This window comes from Tamandua tetradactyla, chromosome 5 (genome assembly GCF_023851605.1).
Source record: "Tamandua tetradactyla isolate mTamTet1 chromosome 5, mTamTet1.pri, whole genome shotgun sequence".
In the NCBI taxonomy this organism is placed as follows: Eukaryota; Metazoa; Chordata; class Mammalia; order Pilosa; family Myrmecophagidae; genus Tamandua; species Tamandua tetradactyla.
The window spans coordinates 146717316-146743737 of NC_135331.1; the positions used below are offsets into that span (position 1 = coordinate 146717316).

At 38.8% G+C, this 26422-nt stretch overlaps 1 protein-coding gene and 1 long non-coding RNA gene across 9 annotated transcripts in view; one reads left to right on the forward strand and one right to left on the reverse strand.

Annotated features, from left to right (window-relative positions):
• LOC143684962 (uncharacterized) overlaps positions 1–12896 on the forward strand; it is a 25952-nt gene extending 13056 nt beyond the window's left edge. For 2 of the 6 annotated variants that reach the window (XR_013176285.1, XR_013176286.1), the window contains exons 2-4: positions 2499–4628; positions 10048–10089; positions 11107–12896. This is a non-coding gene — a long non-coding RNA (uncharacterized LOC143684962). Of the gene's footprint in view, positions 1–333; positions 540–2498; positions 4629–10047; positions 10090–11106 lie in introns of those variants that run through there. The other 4 variants (XR_013176289.1, XR_013176284.1, XR_013176287.1 and 1 more) reach the window with 3 other exon arrangements.
• Positions 1206–26422, reverse strand: part of MDN1 (midasin AAA ATPase 1) — a 204551-nt gene continuing 179334 nt past the window's right edge. For 2 of the 3 annotated variants that reach the window (XM_077162407.1, XM_077162405.1), the window contains 18 exons: positions 24675–24816; positions 23289–23461; positions 22628–22780; positions 21612–21753; positions 19806–20125; positions 19451–19615; positions 18243–18344; positions 17308–17503; positions 16158–16328; positions 13413–13576; positions 11098–11187; positions 9156–9271; positions 7290–7464; positions 6091–6164; positions 5865–5979; positions 5008–5071; positions 3480–3622; positions 1206–2681 (listed from right to left, as the gene is read on the reverse strand). In XM_077162407.1, the coding sequence (XP_077018522.1) occupies positions 2493–2681; positions 3480–3622; positions 5008–5071; positions 5865–5979; positions 6091–6164; positions 7290–7464; positions 9156–9271; positions 11098–11187; positions 13413–13576; positions 16158–16328; positions 17308–17503; positions 18243–18344; positions 19451–19615; positions 19806–20125; positions 21612–21753; positions 22628–22780; positions 23289–23461; positions 24675–24816 (2694 nt within the window). In that variant the 3' untranslated portion in view covers positions 1206–2492. The remainder of the gene's footprint in view (positions 2682–3479; positions 3623–5007; positions 5072–5864; positions 5980–6090; positions 6165–7289; positions 7465–9155; positions 9272–11097; positions 11188–13412; positions 13577–16157; positions 16329–17307; positions 17504–18242; positions 18345–19450; positions 19616–19805; positions 20126–21611; positions 21754–22627; positions 22781–23288; positions 23462–24674; positions 24817–26422) is intronic. The other variant, XM_077162406.1, reaches the window with a different exon arrangement.

The window sequence follows — 26422 nt, forward strand, 5'->3', positions numbered from 1 at the left end:
TACCTGTGTTATGTCAGTTTATGATGTGTCCAAAAATAAAAAAGAAAGTCAAGAAACCCACTGCTTCTTGACTTTCAGCATTTGTTGGATTCCTAATTTTGGATGTGCATTAGCGGGTGTGCTGGTTTCAAAGGATTATGTGTGGTAAAAAGCCATGCTTTAATCCTGATCCAATCTTGTGGGCACAACCGTTTCTTTTCATCCCTATTCTGCACTGTGGGTTGGAATCTTTTGATTAGATTGTCTCCATGGCGATGTGGCGCTTGATTAGAGGGAGGTGTGACTCCACCCATTCCAGGTGAGTCTTGATTAATTTACTGGAATCTTTAAAAGAGGGAGCATTTTGGAGAGAAGCAGAGCCACAAGAACCCAAGAGCCCACACAGCCAGAGACCTTTGGAGATGAAGAAGGAAATGCCCCTGAGATCCACTTCATGAAACAAGAAGCCTGGTGAGAAAGCTAGCCGATGTTGCCGTGTTTGCCATGTGCCTTTCTAGATGAGAGAAGTTCTGAACTTCATTGGCCTTTCTTGAGCGAAGGTAACCTCTTGTTCCCTTAATTTGGACAAATTTTATAGCCTTGTTTTAATTGGGACATTTTCACAGGCTTAGAACTGTAAACTTGCAAGTTAATAAATTCCCCCTTTTAAAAGCCATTCTGTTTCTGGTATATTGCATTCCGGTAGCTAGCAAACATAACAGTGGATTTAACCTTTATTTGTACCCCCTACCCACAGGACTCCCCAGGATTCTGAACTTGCGCTACTGAGAAGAATCCATAAGGTGCTATTTGGCCAGATTTAGTGGGTTCTATTTCTTTGGTTCTCCCTCTCCCTGATGAACTCTTATTTTATTGTCCACTTCTCTAGTCAGTTCTTCTTTAAGATATGATGAGGTTTGTTGAGAAGGAGGTTGGAGAATAAATTAGCAAAGTTCCAAGAGTAAAATAGCAGTGTATTAGAGTGGAGTGGGGGCAAGGGAATTAGTCTTATTTTTCCCTACATGGTATATATAACACTGTGAAATTCAAACTAGTGTTAATAAATTAAAAAGAGAAATTGCTTGCCTGTCCACTTCAGCTTTGTTTTATGCCCATCTCATAGTTGTCTGTGCTGTAATTCATACTTTTGATACCATTTCTGATGTGTAAAATTGGTTGTCTTACAGAGTTCATTGTAAATTTAAAAAATGGCCACAAATTGCATCAACAGTGGTATATTTTTAATAGTTTTCAGAATATAAGCTGCATAGCTTTTTAGAATAAAAAATAATGATATAACTTCAGATACATGCTTTAGGACACTTGGTTAAACAACAAGCAATCTGTGTCTTTGAAACCACCTCAAAGAGAGCGGCATACTTCACAGTGTAACTTGATAACATACATGGAGACAGGTGATCACATCATGGTATGTTGCCTACAAAGGAACATTCTGATAATCAGGATGTGAAACAGAACACAGCACACAGTTTCAAGTATTCAGACACTGCTTCTGGCCAAGTAAAAACTGTCTAAAAACCACTGTTATATTTTAAATGGAAAAACGAAAATTAAAGATATAGCTGCTTAGTTCTTTTGGATACAGCATTTCTTTTCCAGAATGAGACTGGCTCAGTCCAGCTTGAAAGCAGTGTGAGGAATGATTCATGAACTAAGGAAATAAATTACTACAATAACAGGGACTATGGCACTGAGAGAATGAACTAAACAAAGGGAAATCATCTTTTTCATCATTGCATAGTCTCCCGAAGCAGCAAATGTGAAAGAGGACACTGAAAAGCCACTTCATTTTTACACAGCCCAAGGATCATTTTCACTTGGGCACCTGTGATGCCCGGTTACGTTAGAGAACACACATACCACAAGCTTCCTCCCTTCTAAGAGAAGGTAGTTCCTTTCGTATCAAGCACAATAAGAAAATGCACACTCAAACTAGAAAATGGCAGCTGTTTCAGCCACATAACAGCTTTTGGGTATACACTGTGGGCTTGGGAAAGTAGGGCCTTAGAATAGGGCTGAAACAGCAGCTTCCTTTGGTCCTTTGTCCCTAGGACAGGCACGATCCCACATTCCTGGCAGCTTCCTCAAGGGCAGGGTCTAGGATTCCTGCAAAGGAAAGTCCTGGGGCGTGGTCTTCTCTTGGGCCAGGGCTTCTAGAAGAGGCCATGGTTCTTCTTGGCATCCAAGACTTGACACGTGCCGCATGCTCTGTCCCTGCCCCCGGTTATTATAAGAATCTTACCCTAGGCAAAACGGGAAGCCAGAGAGCTTTCTCTAAGCTCTAAAATCATGTTGCAGATAAAAATGTACATTGCAATAAGATTTTCTGTAGCCAATGAATTTTTTTTATGTCAGATCTAAGTTAAGATAAAAGAACATCCTATTTTAGAGCTGTGAGTTCAGAAACAGCTGTCCAATTGGGAGTACCTGGACAAAAATTGTGGCATTTTGGTTGAAATATGCACTCATATTTGGACTGCACTCTTTCTATTCTACAGATGGTCAGAGGCTGTCACCAACTCAAACCACTGTCTGAGAGCATCACTGAGCGTCTCAGGAAGCGCATTCGCATCACGAAGAATTATGTAGAATGGGAATGGGAATTCCTCCATGTAGGATCGGATCTCAGGCATCTCTCCAGGTCCTTTAAATATTGGTACTTTAATGTCTAAGATGGAATCCTGTCAACAAGAGACATGTTTGAAATAAAAAGAAGAAAAAGAAAATCAGTGACTTTGGCTAACTCTTCCATTATCATTTCTGTTGAAAATTTTAAAATCCCCTTTATTCAATTTCTGATTATAAAACTTCCTTTTATTACTAAAGAAGACAGCATTTTCAGAAGTTTCATGAAGGCAGCTAATCTCTTTGAACATCCCCTTCCAGAATGGACACTGAAAGGGAAGGAAGGGAGTGGCCAAGAAAACTCATTTCCCTACAGTGGTGTTTCCCATTCTCTAAATGGAATAATTCACATTAATCTTCACCTTGCTTGCTGTCAAGCCCTTCTGGTAACCTGTACAGACAACCTACCCCTGGAACCGAACTGTCCTGTGGGCATATTTCTCTCAGCTTACTGATGCTTCCTGCTGTGAGGAGGACACTATTGAAAGACAAAGTAGTGTGGAAAGGGCTGGTTTCAGAGTGAACAGGGCCCATCCTCAAGGCTGCAATTACTGCAGTGATGTGGAGTAAAGAGAACTTAGGAAAAGGGTCGGCACAGAGTAGGGAAGATGGCCTCTGGAGTCAGCCTGAATCTGGCTCTCCTGTTCACTACCTGTACATTCTCTGTGCTTCTGTAATAATTATCCCTACCATACTTGCTATGGTGAAGGTTAAATGAGAAAATACTTAGACTGCCTGACAGAACTTTGCGAATGCTGGGAGTGCTGAGTATGCTGGAGCAACCCAACAGGTTGAACACGTTAAAAGAAATCACCACTTTATCCCCTGAAAAGTGGCTTTTAGCAGTCACTCACCCGTGAATTAGGATTGTCCAACACAACAAAAATGACAAAGATGTTAGCATTCCGGGCTCCCTGAACTGCTGCTAGGACTCTTTCTTTGCCCTCGAGGAAAAGACCTCGCCCATCAGAGACGACCAGGAGGAGCTGTGCAATTTCTGTAATAGAACACAGGAGAGGAAGAAAGGGAACAGAAAATCCATTTTTTAACAACTCAAAATTAAGACAGATTAGTACAGGCTTTCTCTGTACTAAAAAAATCAAACATGAATTCTGGGCACAGACCAAAGGAACATGCAATGAGATTTTTTACTTAGGATATACCTTGAGTCAGAAATAAAGTTGTATAGATAAAGATACACTAAGTTACCAATAAAGCAGAATTTCCCAATAGTGCTTCAGGGAATGTCAGATTTAGGACAACTTCATTAAAGAGCAACACATAGAGAATTAAAATACATGCTTCTGGCTATGCACTACAAAAATGACGGTACTAGGAGGCTGTTAGAACAAAATGTCCAAATCAGAAATCTGGTACTGTCTTTTCCAAATTGTGTATCACCTTCCGACTTTTGTCAATTCTTTATACCTGATACTTACTAACATTTTTCTTGAAACTGACTCATTTAAACAAAGCTTAAATGGAAGGGAACAATTAAAATAAACACAGTGAATAACAAATGTTTTAAAAACTTAATTATAATTTTTCCAACTACATATTATAGTGCCTGAACCTGTCTCTCTCCTCTTCTACCCCTCCCCATCCCCGAAGTTTTTAGCAAATGTTACAAGAGATGCCAATGACTTCAAACAGGGAATTTTCTCCATGATATAATCAAGATTCACTGGTTTTCGGAAAGGGTTTGCTAAAGAATTGGTGTGTTTCAAGCCCTAAATCAATTATGGTTGGATTATCTGGTTATATGTGCCCCTCCCTGCTTTTCTGTTATTAAAATATTACAGTATAATAGAGAAAGCCACATGAAAGAGCCAGAAGTCAACTGAAACCACAACAGTGGATACAAGAAAAGAGAGGACATGACCATGTGACCTGAGGAAGAGAGACAAGCAAAGGAACCCCACAGATTGTGGCAGCCAGCACCAGAATGTTACAGACTTTGAGGACTGATGTCTCAATTTTGGACTTCTCCTGGCCTCAAAACTGTGAGTTAATAAATTCCCCATTGTTCAGAGCCCTCCTCTTCCCCAATAGATATTAGAGAATGGTCTTTGTACTCAATTCCACACACCTTGCTTTCACAACTCTGAACTTAACCTGTCAAGTATATACTAGCATTAAATTCTCCATCGAATATAAGCATCATAAGTATGGGTTCAGTACAGATTTCTGAATGAATGAATAAACAAGGGAGTAAAAAATTCCGTCAATGCCTAATACCTCTTCTTGTCCTATGTATGTCTTTTCCTATAGAGCATACAATTTTTGAAATAGTGACAGAGTACAGTGAGATGAATCAAAGAGCTTGCAAATAAAAAGACCAAGAAAGCATTCTGTTAGCAAAGAGGAAAGAATTTAGCTTACCTGGACTGATGTTTTGTGAGAGCTGCTGAGCAGCTGCAAACATGTTGGCTGAGGACTCTAGAAACTAAACCAGAGCCAGAAATAGATAATCAGAAGACTATTTTATCTCTCTTCCTATTATCATAGAGATTGAAATTACTTTTGACACTTAAGTGATTATCGCATAACCATCCTCGGGTCTATGGGCAATCAAACCGTTCCTTTCTAGCTGTCTATTACTATAGGTAATAGTAAGGCATTACTGAGGCATTTGCCCCTTGAGTAGTGGCATTCTCTAGCACAGACATGACACAGGTCTCTGGTATACATCCCACTGGTGCTCTGCTCAAATAAACTAAACACCTGTCTTCTTTCAAGATAAGGAAAAAAGAAATGGCAAGGCAAGAAAACACAAAATGTCCACTACAATCTAAGGAAGAGGCTGGCCATATGAGAGCAGGAATTAGGAGCACAGAACTACATCCCATGCTTTGTTCTGGACTTTTTGTGTCATCTTGAGCAAGACATTGGTTTTAGTTCACATCATTTATATAGGCTAAATAAGGGTGAGAATTTGACCTCGACACCCTGATAAGGTTACTAGGAGATGGAGTTATCTTTGCAAAATGCTTTAAGGCTCTCAGAAAATCAATGATGCAAAGTCAAACAATTTTTGAGGAACAGAGAAAAAGGGGTCACTTTTTTTTTAAATGTTAACAAAGAAGCCTATAATACAGGCTGCAGTTTAAGAATATTCTATATCGAAAATTTTACCTGCCCAGATACCATACTGGCGTGGAGGTGGTGGTGCTAAAAATTCTCTCTCCTATGACAGTTTAAGAAAAACTCTGCAGAGCCATTTGACTTTGCAAGCATACCTGAGCAATCTTGGTTTTCTTCTGTTGGAATTTGCAGAGCCGCAAAATCTGGGACCCCGAGTAATCACTGAACTGCTCATGGAATGGGTGTAACAGCTTGACGGACTCTCCAAAACTTGGAGAAGAAAAAGCAAACATAATGGGAATTATTTTTTTGTCATGTGATCAAAATAAAACAGGGTTGTGAGAAAGGGTTTTTTCCACTGGGATTAAAATGTGTCCTTACCTGCACACTGCAATCTGGCCCACTTCCAGGAGAGTTAGAGCATTTCCAATCACAGCCAAAGATTCAAATGCAAGCTGTGAAACAGAAAGTTACGGATTGGAGCAATCAGAATATCTCCTCATGCTGCAGATCATTACCTCTCCAATCCTTTTCACATCAGGATTCCAACAGAAAATGTTATTTTTTATATGGCACCTGGGAAGATCATTGAAGCTATCCTGCCTAGTACCACAAATGTTAAAACCCTAAATCCATTTGCAGCACCCTTCTTCTACACATTGTTAAGGAAAGGTCTGCATCATATTGAAAAAAAAAAGCGATTTTGGAAAATTTGGCCTATAAAGTTTTTTTCTTTCCAAGAATATGGTGATGATTAATAATGATGATAATTTTAGTAACATCTATTGAACAATAATACTAAGTAATAGGAACCAAAAGGAACATGCTTCATACATTTTTTTCATTGAATCCTCAAATCCTTTATAGAGAGGCAGGTATATTATAAATCCATATTTTTCAGAAGATAAAAGTGACACTTAAGTAAATAAAGTTACCCAAAGTCACATGATAGTTAAGTGGGGAGTGGGGAGGGGGCTGGGACTAGAACCAGAATCCCAGTTCAGAGGTTACACTCTAACCTTTTCCAATAGAACATAAACATTTTAGGTTGCTCAGGGGCTCATGCTGGATAGTAGCATCACTTCAAGAAACAACAAACTCTTCAGTATCTATAACTGCAGTATTATAAGTAGTCCTAATCAGGGTCCTAAGTCTTGTTTGAATACTAACTTTAGATCATTTCAGACTTAAAATTATACTGAATACATTTTTAAAAATAAAATATTTCAAATATTGTACATAGTTGTAAAGAATAATTAATGGGCTGTACTTTGCATTTTATGGAAAATAAGCATTGCCAGATTTATTTATTCTCTAGCTAAACAATACAGTGCATAGCAGAGTTAAGATAGAAAACTAAAATTTTAAAGACAGACCACAATATTTGAGGCATCAAGAAACTGCCCTTATGAATTCTTTTGAAATTTTAGATCTTCTCAAACAGGGCACCACATCTCAGAATAGATTAATTGGTTTTTCAAAGTGGTTTTTGCCAGTTCACTTTTATACAACAGCTGGCTTATGGAAAATGGTCTGGTACTAATTTCTTATTATGTTACCACTACATTTCTCTTTCTCACCTGTTTGGTATGGTTGTCTACCATGCTTGAGGAGTCATCGATGGCCAAACATATCTGATATTGGCGTTTACTCGGCTTGGTCCTTCGAAGCCAAATCTTGTCTTTCCGAAACTGACTAGCAATATATGGAATGACCTTCCGCATATTCAGTCGCTTTCCAGTTCGATAGTCTCCTCTATTAAATTTACCCAAAAAGGAGCAAAAATTACTTAACAACTACTATTTTCATTAATGACAAGATCACAGCAATAATACCTTATAAACTAAATCAAATAACTAGGAACTGGGCACAATTAAGTGTTGTCAGTTAAAAATTGGATATGTATGTGGCAATAATAATTAGGTGCCTCTAAAAAAGCTGAGACATTTAAAATTTAGGGAAAAGTTGTTTGCATAGAATATTAGGTCTTGGCTTATCTTTTCTAGAGCTCTGATTTTGGAAACATCTTTGGAAAGGTGAGCAATGCATGGCAAGTACACCCTGGAGGTATATGGAAAGGCTCAGCCAATTTTTTTTTGAAATATATATTTTTATTGACAAGTCGTCAATATACATATACAGTCCATGCATGGTGTACAATCAGTGGCTCACATTTTCATCATAGTTGTATATTCATCACCATGATCATTTTTAAGAACATTTGCATCACTCCAGAAAAAGAAAAAGCCCATACATTCCACACCCCTTACCCCTCCCTTTCATTGACCACTAGTATTTCCGTCTACCCAATTTATTTTACCTTTTATTACCCGTATTATTTATTTACGATCCATATTTTTCACTCATCTGTCCATACCCTGGATAAATGGAGCATCAGACACAAAGTTTTCACAATCTCACAGTCACATTGTAAAAGCTATATAATCATCTTCAAGAAATATGGCCCCAGTAGCCTTGATTTTACTTTTACAATGTGTGACTGTGTGACTGTGAAAACCTTGTCTAATGCTCCTTTTATCTACGGTATGGACAGGTAAGTGGGAGGTATGGATAAGAAGTGGGACAAATAATAGGGGGAACAAAGGTTAAAATAGATTGAGTGGACTGAAATACTTGTTGATGAGAGGGAGGGCTAAGGGGTATGGTATGTATGAGGTGTTTTTTTTATTTCTTTTGCTGGAGTAATGCAAATGTTCAAACAAAATGATCATGGCGATGAATACACAACTATGTGATGATATTGTGAGCCACTGATTGTACACCATGTATAGAATGTTTGTATGTTTGTTTTTAATATTTTTATTGTAAACCTTAACAAAGAAGAAAAGAAAAGAATCAAGGCTACTGGAAGACAGCTCAACAGTTTCAGGTACTTCCCTCCAGCTATTCCAAAACACCATAAACTAAAAAGGGATATCTACATAACACGTAAAAATAACCTCCAGAGTAACCTCTTGACTCTGAAGTCTTTCAGCCACTGAAACTTTATCTCATTTCTCTCTTTCCCCTTTTGATCAAGGCTTTCTGATCCCATGATGCTGGGTCCAAGCTCATCCCTGGAGCCATGTCCCAGATAGTGGGAAGGGCAATGAGTTTACCTGCTTAGTTGGCTTTGAGGCAGCACCTAAACAGGTTCTCTAGGGGTGACTCTTAAGCCTAATTTAAGTAGGTTTAGCCTATCCTTTGCAGGAATAAGTTTCATAGGAGCAAACCCTAAGATCGAGGACTTAGCCTATTGATTTGGTTGCCCATCAGATACTAAGGAATAAAAGAAACTATTCATACCAAACATCAGAGAAACTTATGTGACAGAATAACAACACAAGAACAGTGTAAGGAACATTGCACCAGTGCCTTTGTGGCAGAGATGGCAACCCAGAAGTCAGCTCAACTAAGTAGCATGTGATCTTCCAATGGAGACTTACTTCAGCTTGGCTGCCTGGGTAGGCTCTAATATGAGGCGAAGCTGTTCACACAACTGTTGTGAAAGAGGTGCAGTTAAGACCAGATAACTCTGCCACATCTCAGCTGCAGCCTTCTCCTGTGACAACAGCAACAAAAAAATGTAAGTCAGGGCCAACTGAAGTCATTACAGCAAAATGAAGGCATGAGGCCAAGTGGCAGAAAAAAATTTACATGCATTTTCTAAACATCAAGTTTCCATTTACCATTTCTCAGCAAGCTGCTCTCTAATTAAATTGATTAAAAATGTCTTTCTTGCCTTCCATCAAAATCACACTTCACAGTTCCAAATGATAAAAAAAAAAACAAGGCAGTAAGATACTGAACTCATGACAAAACCAATTCCTTAATCACATCACCTATAAAAACTATAATCAGTTCTCTTCATATGAGGAAAGAGACACGAATGGGTAATTATGGTGCCAGCAAATCCAGCCACTTAATCACAGGCTCTGAGAGTCAAGTTTCCAAAAGCAAAATTGACAAGTCAATTTTATGAGTAGCACACTCAACAGTGTACTTATTTCCTGGTCAAGAAACCCCATGGTTTCCCTGACACCCGTGGCAGAGCACTTAATACATGTATGTGATAGAAATAATAAGAAAGACAGATATAAAATACACACAGTAAATTTAGGATGCAAAGCCACCGAAAATGACAAGTATGCTTAATCTACTCTGCCATGTTAAGTCAGCCAACTATGATCTCGATGGTCCGTTCTGATGACGTGAAACAGACTTTAGCTGTTCTCTCCTCCCTTTTGTGACTTTCCCTCCTCCCCCAAGGAGACTTAGGCTATCAGAGTAGGTAGGGCCTTTTAAGTCCATCTGTCCAGTCCCTCATTTTTTTTTCAGGTTCATGGTCTGGGAATCGAACCTGGATCTCCCACATGGAAGGTGAGCAATCTACCACTGAACCACCCGTGCACCTGAGACCCCTCATTTTACAAGAGGGATATCTTTGTTCCCAGGTGCCATACCCCTGCCAGAGGCATCAGGAAATGAGTGACTTAGGGAGGAGAACTCTTAGAAGTCCCTTTATTAAAAAAAAATTTTTAAGATAAATTTATTTATCTTTAAAGGTGAAAGTAGCCTTTTCTTTTTTAAGATAAAATTTCTTTGAAACATTCAAAGCTCTTACATTTATCTTTAGGGTTTCTTCTGCCTTGGGCATAATTTTTTTGTTTAAAATAAATACTACCCCACTCCCAACCTATAATTTGCTTTCTATTTGCAAATTTGCTATTTCTAGTCATTTCTTAAAAGTGATATGACATGATTTTTGTTCTTGTGTGCTTTGGTTACTTCACCAAGCATAATGTTATCAAGTTCTTCCATATTACAGTATGTCTCAACATCATTTTTTCTTACGACTGAGTATTATTACATTGTCAGTAAGTATACATTTTGTTTATCCATTCACTTTTTGATAGATGGGTTGTTTCCACCTTTTGGCTTTTGTGAATAATGCTGCTGTAAACATTTGAGTACAACTATCTGTTTGCAACTCTATTTTCACTCTCTCTGGGCATATACCTGGAAGTGGGCCTGGGTCAAATGAGCATTCTATATTTAACTTTTTGAGGAATCCCCATATTGCTTTCCACAGTGGCTGCCCAATTTTTCAGTCATTGACAATCTATTCTCACATCCAGTATGTCAATTACAAAGTTTTAATGTTTTAATTAAAACATTAAATTTCTGTTTCTGTTTTAATTAGGCTATAGATCTAATGGCAATACAGGCAGAAGGCAATGCGTCAACTTAAGCCTTAGAACTGTAATTATATTCTCTATATGCCTGGTCCCTTTTACAAAGGTTATGGGTACTAAGAACCTGTTAAGCTTGCTTTATCTTTAAAAATTAAAAAAATCAAGATGTTTTTTAGGAAAACTGGTGACTGACTTCTTCTAGGTTTCCAGATTCGTGGGGCTGCCATGTTTCCAGTTGTCTCTCCAGTTCCTGTCTCAGCTCATTGGCATCTTTTAAAAAAGGCTAAAAGAAAAAGACACAGATAAGAAGGAGCCCAAGTGGGAATCGTCAACACATTATCACTGGTGCCTCGTCCTTCCCTGAAATACGAACTCCACATATAGTCAAATATGCCCCTGAAACTCAAAACTTAGACAAATGTCATAACACAATGAGAAGATGCCATACAACAATTCTCTGACTTCCCATTTTGGAGACACAACATGGAAAGGGAAATATATGTTTCATCTCATCAAAACAAAAACAAAATACATATGAAGACATCATAAATAGATATGTTCTCTGATTAATCTAGACTGCTACTAAAACTATTAGGGAAAAGAACTCAGTTACTGTTCTTCTTTTTTTAAACACAACGACATACAAAAATGAACCTTCTTACCATATGATCATTCCATTCTTGGTATATAATCAATAACACAATATCATCACAGTTTGTATACTCATTATTACCATGATCATGTCTTAGAACATTTGCATCAATTCAGACAAAGAAATAAAGAGAAAAACTCATACATACCACAACCCTTACCCTCCTTCTCATTGACTGCTAGTATTTCCATTTACCCAATATATTTTAGCCTTTGTTTCCTCTATTTTTTTTTCTATACCCCTTACCACTCCCTTTCATTGATCACTAGCAATTCAATTTACTAAATTTATTTAACATTTGTTCCCCCTATCTATTTATTTTTAATCCAAATGTTTCACTCATCTGTCTATGCCATAGATAAAAGGAGCATCAGACACAAAGTTTTCACAATCACACTGTCACACTGCCAAAGCTGTATCATTATACAATCATCTTCAAGCAACATGGCTATTGGAACACAGCTCTACATTTTCAGGCACTTCCCTTCAGCTTCTCCAAAATACCTTAACTAAAACGGTGATATCTGTGTAATTCTTAAGTATAACCTCCAGAATAACCTCATGACTCTGAAATCTCTCACCCATTGACACTTTATTTTGTCTCATTTTGTTCTTCCCCCTTTTGGTCAAGAAGGTTTCCTCAATCCCTTGATGCTGAGTCCCACCTCATCCTAGGATTCTGTCCCATGTTGCCAGGAAGGTTTACACTGCTGGGAGTCATGTCCCACGTAGAGAGGGGGAGGGCAGTGAATTTGCTTGTTGTGTTGGCTGAGAGAGGGGCGACATCTGAGCAGCAAAAGAGGTTCTCTGGGGGTGACTCTTAGGCCTGATTTTAAGTAGGCTTAGCCTATCTTTTGTGGGGTAAGTTTCATATGAACAAACCCTAAGATTGAGGGCTCAGCCTATTGCTCTGGTTGTCCCCACTGCTAGTGAGAATATCAGGAATTCTCCACATAAGCAAGATGAATGTTTCCCCTTTGTCACTATCCCCCCAAGGGGTCTTTGCAAATACTTTTTCATTCACTGTTCAAATCACTCTGGGATTTATCAGGGCATCACACTGGACAAACCTACAAAATCTTCTGCCCTACTCAAGGTTCCATGTACTTCTGGTGTTCAATTAAACTGTCCACATGAGTTATATTAGGAAATGCACTTGTCTAAATATAAATTTTGTACCAAATGAACATTTTTTGCTTTAGTCTCACACATAAGTTAAAATTTTAAAATATATTTTCAGTATCCTGCAGTATTGACATTCCTTTGTTCTTCCTCATGCAAAAACATTTTTTAATTTGTACATTTAGTCACTATCATTGTACACTCTAGGCATTCCTAGATTATACCATCTTAGTCTTTATCATCTATTTTTCCTTCTGATTTCATTTGTGCCCCCAGGCTTCCTCCCTCTATCATTCTCACATTCAGCTTCATTCAGTTTACTAACATTATTGTATTACAGTTAGTATTGCTACTGCTCTTTTTAAATGAAGGAATTAACCAAATATTCTTGCTACCTAGCCACTATAAACTATTTAATTTTCCTGGAGGCTCCCACACCAGGACGGTCTCCTGTGAGAAGAATGGCATGAAAGTAGGAGGGCTGAGAAGCAGAACCCCCACCACAACTGGGCAAAGGCCTTGACCACCCTCTTACTGGGACTTTGGGTTGACTACTGCGTAAGTGTCATTTGCTTAGATAACATTTGTCACACTAAAAGTATTTCTAAAAATTTTGATAAGGACACTATATCCTCAAAACAACCAAACGTTTTAAAGACAAGAGATGCTTAAAAGCAATTAGAAATTACATTTTGTCAACTTATTAAAGCAGTAATTTGTGAAACTTTCAGTACCTGGAAAATTGTGTCTGTCAACAGGTGATGGGCTGTATGGATGGCTGACTCTCTGCTTCTCTCTGCTTTCTCATTCTCAGTCTCTCTCAGGGATCTGTCTGTCCTGGGGTCTTGGTCTTCCTCTGTCTTAACAACTTGGGTTTCCATCTCCAATTCATCAACGTCTATTTTTATACAAGGATATTGTTTTAATGTTAACATAAAAATTGAGCCTGTCAACCTTAATAATCATTCAGACTTGACCCATATACTCCTCAAAATATTTCTTATATAGATTCTACATGTTTCTTCTCTTTGAGACAGCTACTGCCAGTTGTTACTCCCTTAACTTCACCGCTCCCTCACCCTGAGGTGGAGTTAAAGGCAACTGTTTAGGGGAGGGAAACAATAGTTTATCCCAACTAGCTTTGTACACCTATGTGATTGTTTAAACTATGTGTACGTAGAACTTTGATAAAAATAAAAACTAAAGTACCTAAAACTATTGCTCCATTTTGTAGCTGAGGAAATTGAGGCAAAGAAAAGATAAATAACTTCCTCATTCTCTGAAGTCAGTAAGAGGTAAAGCCTGGATTTGTCTAGCCATGGAGCAATGCTTTTCCCACTGTCACATAGCTGTAACAGCGTCAAACACTCTGGGAGGACAGGAATGAGATAGAAGAAAAGGCCTTTAAATATGGCAAGCTCTTTTTAAACTTGCAATTGTTCCATTGTTAATATAGCTAATTTTTTAATGTGATGAATTCATGTATTAATTTTGCAAGTTTTTACTCCTTTTATCCAAACATCGCTGGTGTAGTCATCTGCAATAACAACTAACTTTGGTCGTCCAATATTTCATACTGTCAGTCAGATAAACCACAGCTTTACATATATTTTTCTATTTGGTTGTATAGGTATATATGTCAAAATAGGAGAAGAGATTTTATTTAGTAGTTTGATTTATAACTTTTAAATATTCATATATTTAATATTTAAATATTTAGGTGTGGGACTTCTATTTGTATTTGTCCTGGAACACATAAAATTGTTCCAAAAGGTTATTCAAGTCAGCCAATAGGTACAACAAAAAATAAGCAAGTGAAAAAAAACAAGCAAATTTTAACTTCAGGGAAAACAAAAAATAAGAAAAAAGATCATTATATATTACAATGTCCAGGTGTAAATAATATTTTGCAGGGTACTAATAATAAGCTATATTAGTATAAACATTGAGAGGATAGGGAAAGGATGGCAGTGTGACAGAGAAGTCCTCATTCATCATAATGGTAAGTCACTAGAGTATAAAACTGATGAAATAAAAGATAACAGCATTCCTACATTGTTCAGTGGTATGAATACACATATACCCAGAAGAAATAGTTGAAGGAATTTAAGGTGGTTTTCTCTTGGGAGAGGGAGAGCAGGGAGGAATGAGGCAATGGACTGTTATTTTTGTTGTAAGGTTTTTTAGTACCATTTGACTTTTTAAATCATGTACATATTCTACTTCAATAAAATAAAATTTAATTTTTAAAACTTGTTGCTCCTTGGCCCCTACAATACAAGGGATCCACTAAAATATATCTTCTAACAGAGAGCTGGTGAAAAGCCTAGAACTACAATGCTAAATCCAAGACTCAGAACTGGTTACTGATACTGGCAAATTGAATCCTCAGCAACGGCAGTGGTCAGCCTGGAAGCAGGGAAGTCTATGGGCTGAAGTCTGCATAACCTTCATCACTCACACTATAGCCACTTGTTTTACAAGTTCATTAAGCAATCACTGGGTTGGCTGGGGAGGGAAGGAAAACAGGCATCTTCAGAGAGAGTCATCTTAAATATCAAAGGCATCTTCTGCAGTAGAGAATTTCTGGTGAGCATTACTTGAAAGCAAGAGAAATTACAGGAGACGAATAAGGGAGAGCAACTGCTGTTTTGAATTAGTTAAATTGGAGTTTAAATTTGAGTACAGGTGGAGGTCAGGGATGAAAACGGAGTACCCAAGCCTTAATGCATGAGAAAAAATACTTTGTTACTCACAGGTCCCAGAAAGAGAAGGGTGTCATGAGGGCTCAGCAAGAAGTGTGGACAGCTTGGGTGGCTCAACCAGTGGATGGGAAGCACATAAGCAGAACAAAAGGGACCCATGGCCTTGTGCTTTTATTATGGCCCACATGTGAAGGTTAGGAGATTCCCCATGAGAGGCAAGGACTTGAAGTAATGTGGTAAGATGAAGGAACTGGAAATTCAAAAGTGGTGGGGATGGTTAGCTTATCATTTGGGACCAGCTGTGGGTTTTGGGTGAGGTATGTGGGTGGCAGCTGCAGATAAGAGTTTGGGCCATGGGGGAGAAACTCATCATAATTAGTATTTTGCCTTTGACAGCATATTTTCTTAAAAATATCTATTTCTCTAATAATCCAGAATATAATATATACTTGTCACAGCTGGAGCAAATGTACTATTCTGTTTTCATCATCATATTTTTAAAAGACCAAAGGACGTCTGAAATTTGTTTCAGAGGTCTCCTTGAAGGATGGAGTCCTGCAACACACACCCTCCACCCCTCCACATTTCTGCTCCCAAACAAAAAATAGTGAACTTTGATATTTTATTTTTGATATGAAACATGGAGCCTTGCAGTCACTGGGGTAAAATATCCCCTAGCCATGGGTGACAATGTGAAACAGAACAGATCATACCAGACAAGATGGACCGCAGGATAAGAGAGCTCAGAAGCATTTGTTAATCAGTAGGACTTACCAGGGGCTGCCATGTTCCCCAACTTGACCTCCTCTGGCTTCAGCTGCTCTGTGTCTACTGCTTTGAGGTCCTCCTGCTCCTCGGGGTCCATGAAGGCATCTTCCATTTCCTCCTCTTCCTGATCCTTGCTGGGGGCTTTTGCAGACTGCTGTTGTTCCTTGCTGGCCACATCTGCCAACAATGCACATGCACAAAGTTTAGGTCTTTATAGAAGAAAGTAAGGATTCATCTACGGTTTCTATCATTTCTTGTTGTCAAGATTCTACCACATGCTTGGCTTGCCTGTCTTCAGGTTTTCCTACTGGAACTATTGGCATAACTCCCCTACCTCCCAAAGAAGCCATAAGGAATAAAAAATGAAACTATACATGTGACAGGACTGGGTTTTTATTGCTATGATCAGAAACATAAACCAGAATAAACAGGCTGGGACATGACTCAGAGCAGCTGATGGGAATTATCCTCTATTACCAACTTGTGGGGAGGTAAACCACAGTGATTAAAAGCTAAAGACTGGGGGTGGGGGAGGAAGGGGGTGTGGTGCACGGAGAGGGCAGGGGTAGAAAAGCAGACGTGGTATTACAGCAGTGTGATCCTGGACAAGTTCTTGAACTTCCTTGCCTTTAATATGCTCAGCTATAAAATACAAATATGCTAGTTCATAGATTACTAGAGAAATTACATGCCTCAAAGACTCAGAACAATATTTGGCAAAAAGCTCATTACATTATAATTATTATTGTTACTACTATTTACCTTTTTTTTAAAAGTAGGGATGGGGGAGGAAAAAGTAATAAGCAAAACGATCATTTCCATATGACATCCTCATGAGGTAGATATTATATGTTAGTTGCCGTATTAGAAATGAAACCATGAAAAGCCATGAAGTAAACTAGGGAGACTGACCAACGCTTGACCTTCCTTCTTGCTGACATCCATATCCCAGCCTTTACACTTGGATATAGATCCTTTACATCACATCAGAAATTAACTGTATTTCTGTGCATTTATCACTAGAAAGAAAATAGTTTTAAACGCCACTTCCCTCTCCTGCCGACTAATACAAATCTGTAATAACACCCGGTAGGTGCACAGTCACATTGCACGAGCTGTCAGTGAGCCAGAGGGAGATGCCTTCCCTCCATCATACCATAGGTCTGTGCATCGTAAGTGTCACTGCCTTGTTTAATGTGCTCAAACATATCTGCTTCCTCCACCTGGGGCTGGGCCGGCCCCTGCTCGGCGTGGCTGTCGAAATCGACAGTCCTCAGCCTCTTATGCACATGCTCGTTGTGGTCACCCATGGAGCGTTCATTGTCAGCCTGCCCGGGTTTCCTCTTAAAACTCTGTAGGTGGACAAAGAAATCGATCAGAACTTTGTCACAACAAAAGACTAAAAAAACCTTAGGGTCTCTCCATCTGGGACTGAGGAGGTGAATTAGGTACAGGCCATACAAGAATGGAACACACGCAGTTATTAAAAAGAATGGGGGGCAGAGCTATATATACTTATATGGAACAATCTCTATGATATTATTCTATGTTGAAAATAAAGGAATGGGGAAAAAACAGTCACACATACACACGTACACACACACATCCATGCATATGTTACATATGCAAAGAGTATCTCTGAAAAGTGACACAAGAAAGTGGTAGCACCAATCTGCTCTAGGAACAGTCTCTTGAGTGACTGGGACACAAGGGTGTGAGGGAAGCTTTTCAGGGGGCAGGTTTTTATACCCTTGTCTTCTACAATGTGCACAAATTTCCCCCATTAATAAAAATAATTCATTTTAACAAAGCACAACACCATAGACAATAAAAAGAGTAAGACTGATGCTTGGCAGCAGCAGCAGCATGTAGTTCATGGCTTGTGGGCTCCACAACAATTAGGTGGGGATGCAGGAAAGAAGGCCCAGTGATGGAGTTCCACTAGCAAAGCCTCATGGCCCTGGTCCTGCTCCCCAGGCCCCCACCATGGTAGGACAGAAAAGGCTAGGAGAGTGGCTTTTCACCACACTAGCATATCTTTTCTCTACATGAGCCTGCACCTAAGGTTAGCTGAAGAGTGTTAATAGAAACCTGTGTGTTTTTCCTGGTGTGTTTCTGGGAGGCCAACCGGGCGACAAAGTTGGATTCATGCCCTTCTTCCTGGTTTGCGTCTGCGGCTCCAGTCCCGTGTTCCTGTGAGATCCAGGACATAAAAGAATGAGGGTAAAGGATAAGACAAGCACCTGGCCATCGGGCTACATTGCTCGCAACTTCTCCCATTATCCTCATCTCAGAGTGATTTAGTCACACCTGCCTACCTGCCTGCTCTAGAACTCAGCAGGAATAAGGTGCTGGCCAATGGGCAGACACAGGAGAGTCTAGACCCAGAGCTGGAGCTGGAGCTGGGTTACCTGCTTTTTGTCTTTGCCTTTGCATGGCTACTCAGATCCTCCTTTACAGGAGCAGCATGTTGCACTTCAATGGGTGGACTGGCTTCAATTTGAAACCGGCTTCATCATCAACTAGCTGTGTGCCCTTAAGATTATCATTTAACTTCACTGAGACTTATTTTCCTCAAATATAAAATGGGAACAATAAACAACATCATCTATCCCATATGGCTACTGTGATGACTTGCCGAAGCAATGAAAATGCACAGCACCAAAAAGCACTCAATAAATGGTGGTGGCAGTGGTATTAAGTATAACCAGTTGTTAGTGGTATGGAAACGGGTTTAAAGAAGCCAAGTGAGTTGCCGGGAGTCATCACTGCAACCAGCAGGTCCTCTGTGCTTCAGAGCCCTGTCCACCACACTCCAGTGGCGCAAAAACTGTGACATGTACAAAATACACAATCACCAGGTAAAGGAATATTCTTTGAAGTACCTTGTATTTCAACTTAAAAGGCCTAGAACCCTAGAGAACAGCAAGGAGAGGGAAATGTTATTCAAGGTGTACTACTCCATAATCCCTAAATTCAGCCTTTCCTTCCTTAAGAGCTTTCTAAAAAATAATTTGAAACTGATTCTCCCATTGAGAACTACAAGCCTACTAATAGCTTCTTAAAAAGCACATCACTTAAATAAAGCCCAGCAAATATTCCAGGGTTTATCTTGGGGGACAGATTAAAATAAATATGCGATCATTTTCTCAAAGAATAGGTTTCTTTAAATGTCAACAAAACAAACAATAAACACCACACATAAACCAAGCACTGCTAGAAATAACTCGATTTCAAACAGGCAGAAAAGACCCTCCAAGGAGGTAGGTAGTCGTGGCGACGAGAGTTGAGCACCTCACCTCTTTGCCCTGCTCCTTCTCTGGTGCAGCCCCAGCCAGCTCCACAGCCTGCTCGCTCTGCATATTCTCTTCCCCTGTCTGCCCGCAAGAGCTGTGCTCTTTCCTCTCCGCAGCCTCTGGCACCTGCTCCTCTGCGTCCGAGTTCTCTCTTTCTTCTTCCTGATTCTGCCGGGAAATCAAACACAGCATTAAATGCTTTGGGGGAAAGGGTCCACCAGAGTGAGGCTCTTAAACACAGTCTTAAAATTCCTTGGCAGTCTCACCTAGTGATAGAGAAGCACCCTGAAAGAGATTCTAGTGCAGATGTGGTAATTTCTTCTTATTAATATAAGAAAACCCAGAAATCACACAGTACCTGAGGCTGAAGACCTTGGTCTATAGGGACGCCATTCTCCACACCTTCCTCGTTGGCTACCTTGTCCTGTTCCTCCCTAGACAGCTGCTCCTCCTCTAAGTTTTCTTCAGGTTCAGGAGTATCTTTGTCTTGGTCATCAGCTCCCGTGTCCATCTCTTCATCCCCTTCAATCCTGTCTTCTTCCCTGGGCCCTTCCTCAGGCTCCTGCTGACTTTGACCTTCCTTCTGATCAGCCTCAGCCTCTTCATTTATTTCTTCAGTTTCGTCACCTGCTTCTTCTGTATCCACTGGCTTTTCTTTTATCTCCAAAGGATTCTCTTCTGGATAGAGAAAGGACAACGCATGTTCAAACTGAAAAAAATTCTATTTAGAAAAGTTTTATAAAACTTCTGTACTTTGGATGCTTCTGAAACTAAAGTTATTTTGTTAGCAAATAATTTTTTGAAATAACTGCTTCTTAGTTTTTTTTCCACACAATATTTATACAAGCCAGGATATTTTCCTAGGGCAGAAAGCTCATTACAATGGATCTTAATTTTCTCAAGTTTATGCTTGCTTGGCTGTTGAATCTACTTTAAAGTTGAAGTTACTATATATGAAAGTCGCAAATGCAGTGATAACAGGTTCCAAAAGTATAAGGTAATGAAATGACTCATCAGAAGCAACAAATTAGATTATGTTTAAGTAATAAACTGTAGATTCACAGAGGGGATAATGTTCCGAGCATTAGGAAAGTCTGTATCAGATCATTAACCAAATAATTTTGGTTAAACAGTAGGTAGATAAATTTATTTTTAATTACAAATAATTCAAACATGGAAAAAAATTTAAATGAAACCCTCCTTCCAGCTTTAGCAGATGCTAAAATTTTGTCATGTTTGTATCAAATTTCTGTCACTTGTTTTTAAGAAATAAATGGTTTTAGGTACAGCTATCAAGTATTGGATGTCTTCTCCCTTCCTACTTTCTCAGAAGTCACCATAACCTGCAGTGGTTGTGTATAATTCTCCTGCATGCTTTTACACATTTGACTTACTCATAAATAATATGTAGTATTGTTTCTTGCACTAAATTTTTACATAATGGAGTCTCTAACTCATTTTTTTGTAACTTGCTCCTCCCAACCATCACCACCACATGGTGCTTTAAAAATTTTTTTTAAAGAAAGAGCTTTTCTAAATATGTAACTTTGATCCATTAATCTAAGCAGAATTAGGTTAGCTCAGATCTTTCTGCCTGGGTTAACTACTATGAGTGTTGCCTCTATCACATGGCACCTCCTACAAAATGCTTCCAATTAATAGCAGGCTGCACACCATTTGAGAGTCACTAGGTTGAAGAACTGGTGACAGAGCACTAGATAACTGCCAGCTGTGTGATCCTCTAGGGATTATTCCATTGCATTCCTCATGATAATAATTCATATTTCAGAATAAACGCACAGCAGTCAGTCACTGAAACAGCCATTTCCCTAAAGCAGCTGCACGTGAGCCTCGTGAAGGGCCTGGGGCGCAGACTGCACAGTCTTCCCACCAACCCCCACGCCTTGCCCACAGCAAGGGTGGTGGGAGACACAGGTGTGATGAAGCCACCAGCAAACAGCAGCAGGACAGACCTGCTAGTTTAGCGCCTTTAGGATGACTTGGACAAGAAATATTTCAAAGGAAAAGTAAACAAATATTCCAAAATTGGAATTGAGCTGAGCAGACATGATTTATGACTCGGCCATGGCCTCTGGGCTAACTTTCTGAGAGAAATGGTTTCTGTGCCTTTTTGATGAATCCTTTAGGCTTCTGAAATACTCACCTTCTTCGTTGTCTGAGTCCTCGTCACCATTCCTGTCTTCACTGTCTAGGTGCAAGTCATCTGGAAGGTCCAAGGCCTCAGGGTCAGGCAGTTTTTCCTGGTCGCCATGGTAAGGATCCACCTCATCCTCATCATATTCCCTCTGGGACAAGGAAGAGAGCAGGGAAAGAAAAAAATTTAACTTAGCTTTCACGTAAAATTAGTTCTGAATAGTTATACTATGGCTGAGAGAATACCTCTTCCTTAAATTATCAACAAACATTACTATTTTAATATGTTTAGACCTTCCTGTTAGAATTTGAAATTTCACTTTCTGTACAATGTTCTCCAAAAACAAGAAGTACAGTGTTACTTAATTAAAAGAAACTGAAACTTATGAAAAGAAATACAGAAAAGGACCCGAGGTTTTAGTGTCATTGCTATAGCATGAGCCCAAACAGCATGAAGACTCTACCTTACTGGTAACCAATAGTTAGGTATTTCATGTCCTGTTAAGAACCTTTGTTATACATTCTTTTTGTTTGTTTTTTTTTGGGAGGTGCATGGTCCAGGAATCGAACTTGGGACTACCGCATGTCAGGCAAGAATTCTACCACTGAGCTATCCTTGTACCACCCTATACAAATAGGATAAAAATGAACTGGGGTCTCTGCAGAAACAACTGTATGATTTACCTGATGGTTTTACTAATGGCATTAGCACAATCAGGGCAAACACCATTTTCAGGAACAGCAAGAAAACACCTTTGTGGAACGTGTAAAAATCTGTGAGCCACCAGGCATTGAAGGGACAGTCTTAAGTGGTACCCTTTTTAAGCACTCAGTATCTTGATGCTGACTGAGAAAAAGCATGGTCTCCACCACCAAAAGAGCCTTAATTAGCACTGCTATGAGGGACAGCTCCAAGAGAGGAGATTCTTTTACCTACTTTCTTGAGCCACCACCCCAGGAGCTGAGCAATATGGCCTGTCCCTAGTCTTGAGAAACGGGAATGGATAGGTTTCAAATCTTCATTACCTCATCTATTTGTTCATTAATTTTGTCTTGACCTTGTATGTCATCATCAGCCTCAGGTTCTTCCTTTTCTTCCCTCTTATCTTGCTGGTTTTTATCTTTGTTTGATTTCCCAGCATCCAAGTTGTCATCTTTGGCAACAAGTTCAGAATCTTCCTAAATGTCGAAGGAAGAAACAACACAAAATCACCACACACATACAAGAAACTGCTTCTACCTGGATTGATTCTACCTAATGTTGCTCATAGACACATAATTTCTGCCTTTTTGGGTCTACCCATGGGAAAACCCAGGGAACCATTCATGACCTGGAGAGAACAGTCCAAGTCTGCCCAGACAGCAATGGTAATACTAAGTGCTGAAGGAGGGCCATGGCTGACAGCAGAGTCAGCTTAGAGCATCTACCCTCAGAGTCCTTGTTACCTCTCTCCTCCATAACACACAGGATGGCCCAGGTCAGGATAAATTTTAATTCTGAATACAACCAATGAGAGAGACAAGAGAGAAAACAGAAAATGGAGATAAAAAGGGAGATGGAAGAAAGAGAAGGAAAAAGATAAAGCTAGAAAGGAAGAGCAGTAAATGACAGTCAGTGGCAGGTGGCGAGAAAACTGCTTCACGTCCTCCCAGCCTGGGACTTTCAGATGAGGGACTGTTCAGTTACCTCATCCATTCCTGGTCCTGTTTCTTCAGTTTTACTGTTTTCTTCCTCCTCCTCATCTTCGTCATCATCATCATCACCCCAAAGCCTCTCGTCCAGTTTGTCGGCTTCCTCACCATTGAGATCACCCATCTGTTTCTCCAGGTCTCCACCCTCACTATCTGATTTCTCTTCTTCTGAAACGGAAGGCATTGAGCTTAATAAGACAATCTTCAAACTGACCCAATCTTGCAGCAAGGTCCTAGGTGGGACTACTTATCTCTATATAATGCCCTATGGGTAGATGCTTTTAGATCTACCGAAGTAGTCCTACTGTGTTTCACCAACTGTTTGGAGGAACATCAAGATCTGCAATGTGTTAACAGACAGGAAGAAAAGTGCTGGAACAGCTGCCAGGATGGCTCACCAGGTGCTAGGGGAATTCTCATTATGGGACTTGGCAATCTCACCAGCCTTGGTTTGCTATCTGTGAAATGAAGGTTTTGGACTAGGGAGTTTCAAAGGTTTCTCCCCCAGCACCTACATAATACTTGCTTTATCCAACATCTTAATCATGTCTGAGTTAATCAGAATTTTCTTGCCTTTGTCTTTGCTTTTAAGGTCTATTTAGCCGAAGATTATATCCTTACACTGTTTAGGCAAATGTACACTCCTATTTAGCTTTCATTTCTGTAAGGCCATTGCTTAGGATAAGATACTATCTCAAATTAAGCTCTGGATGGAAAGAATTTAGGGCAGTAGCAAAATTATCATACAAATACTTGGCAGATGGCTATGTGCAGTAAGAAATTATATTCTCAATTAATTTTAAATGACAAGGGGAATGTTCAAATAGGTAAAATGAAAAATGCAGACTACAGAAGTGTCTTTGAACTCTGTGTGCACATACATGGAAATAAATATACCACAATTTATCAAGAGGTTTAGATGGTAGGCCTAAAAAGGTGGTCTCTTTCTTTCCTATATTTTTGTTCCAAATATTCTACAAACCACATCTACTATTTTTGCAACTTGGAAAAAAAAAAAGTTATTTAAAAAAACAACTACCCAGACATGGTATTTCTGAGTTGAGAGCCCAGCCTGGGACTTTCAGATGGGGTGACATCATTAACTCCATCTCTGACTGCATCAGTGACTATCCCGTTGCTCGTTCAGGCTCCCCTGAAGCGCACTAGCGAGCCACTGAGATGGCCAGGACACCAGCCGCTCTTCAGTCACAGTGGAGATAGCAATGCCACAGACATCTACGGATTGCTTTTATTCGCACTTATACATAGTAGCCAACTTATTCCAATCGATAATAGTAAACTCCTTATTGGGAACACGTAATTTCCTGGATAAAAAATTAATTTTTCAAAAACAAGAATGAATTGACAGATAATCTCACACCTTGTTCTTCCAGCTCCCCATCAAACATTTTCCCATCGAAGTCCTCTGACATCTCAATGGCATTGTCCTCGCCCTTAATATCAGATTTTGAGTCTGGATCCTCTTTATCTTTTTCTTGACCCTTCTGAAATGAATCTTCTGCCTATATAAAAAAGCATTATAGAAAGCATAAATAAGCATTGCAACTATCCTATGTTTACTTCAGCTCTAAATAGAATATATATATATACATACTAAGGTTAATAGTATAAAAGTACCTCTGGAGAAAGAAAAAAAGAATCTGCAGAGACAGCCACATATAATAATGTCTAGTTTCTTTTATATTGCCATAATTAATTTCCAATTTTCCTGTATTTGTGGCCAGAGAACATAGTTTTTATTGAGGTTCTCTTCATGGGAATTACAAAAAATACCCAGAGATATTTAAAAACAATATCTCTGTGATAATCAAACCTATTTTTTTTGTCACTCTGATCTCTCACAGACCCATTATGACTGTATTCTGTTAACTTTTCCTTGATTTATATATTTCAGTGCTATGCCATTTGAAGCAAAAAAATTCATTGTTTGATTTTTTAAGTTCTTTTTCTTTAAATATAAAAGTAATAAAATCTGATTAAAATAATTCTAAGAAAAATAGCAAAAACAAGTTTCCTGTGATACTACCATCCTCCAAAAATCCCACAGAAATAATTACCGGTGACAATCAGTGAACTTTGGACTTTTTTCCATAAATACACCAACACATACTTTATAATACAGGTTATATTTATTAAAACCTGCCTCCCAACATCTTTATAAACAAAAGACAGATATGCTTTACATAATGTTTTTCAATCTTTTTTTTTTAATTAAAAAAATATACCTTGGGTATATTTTCATGTTGATACATGTTGATAAATATCTCATTCTATTTAATTAAAATATAGTGTGGCTCTGCATGAATGGGATCATAATAATTAATTTCTGATGAATGTTTGAAATGTTTTGCAATACCACTTTAATAATGTGGTGAACATCCTTATAAAGACAAACATACCCCCTCTAACACACATACAAATCATTGATTCTTCTTAATATTTCCATAAGAAAACATGGAATTGCTAAATCAAAGAATTTGCACAATTTAAAATTTAGCAGATACTGCCAAAGTGATCTGATCACTTTGCACCCCATTTAATGCTTTTTGTTCAGATTGTTCTTACTTATTAGTTTTACATTGTTTTAGGTTTTCTTCTCCCTATTAGGATGGTAGCCTGTGCTGATTAAGTTAGCTTTAAGAAATAGAGGGCTAAAACAAAAATTAGACAGAGCCACCACATAAACACTAACATTATTTTGTCACTCTTTTATTTCTTTCCAGCTTTCCCTGCCAAGGAAGAGGGGAGTATGGTTTGTTCCTTTATTTTTAACACCTATAACCACACCTTAAAGAGAAATGCCTGGTCTGCTTTAGACTTAGAATGTAAAGAGACAGCAAGAAATTCTACAACCTCTGATTGTCTCAAGCCAGGGTTAATCTAAACAACCAATAGCAGTATGAACAAAACACAATCACTACCAATAAAGGTAGGCATTTGAAAAAGCAATGCAACAATCTTAGTTCAAAGCATCCGAATATTTCCAAATAATTCTTGATTAGAACCAGAAAGGTACAGATTAAAAACATTTCAAACATGTCTTGAAGACATACAATAAAACCTATTAACAGCAAATACTAGCATTGTTGATTAATCCAATTATTACTT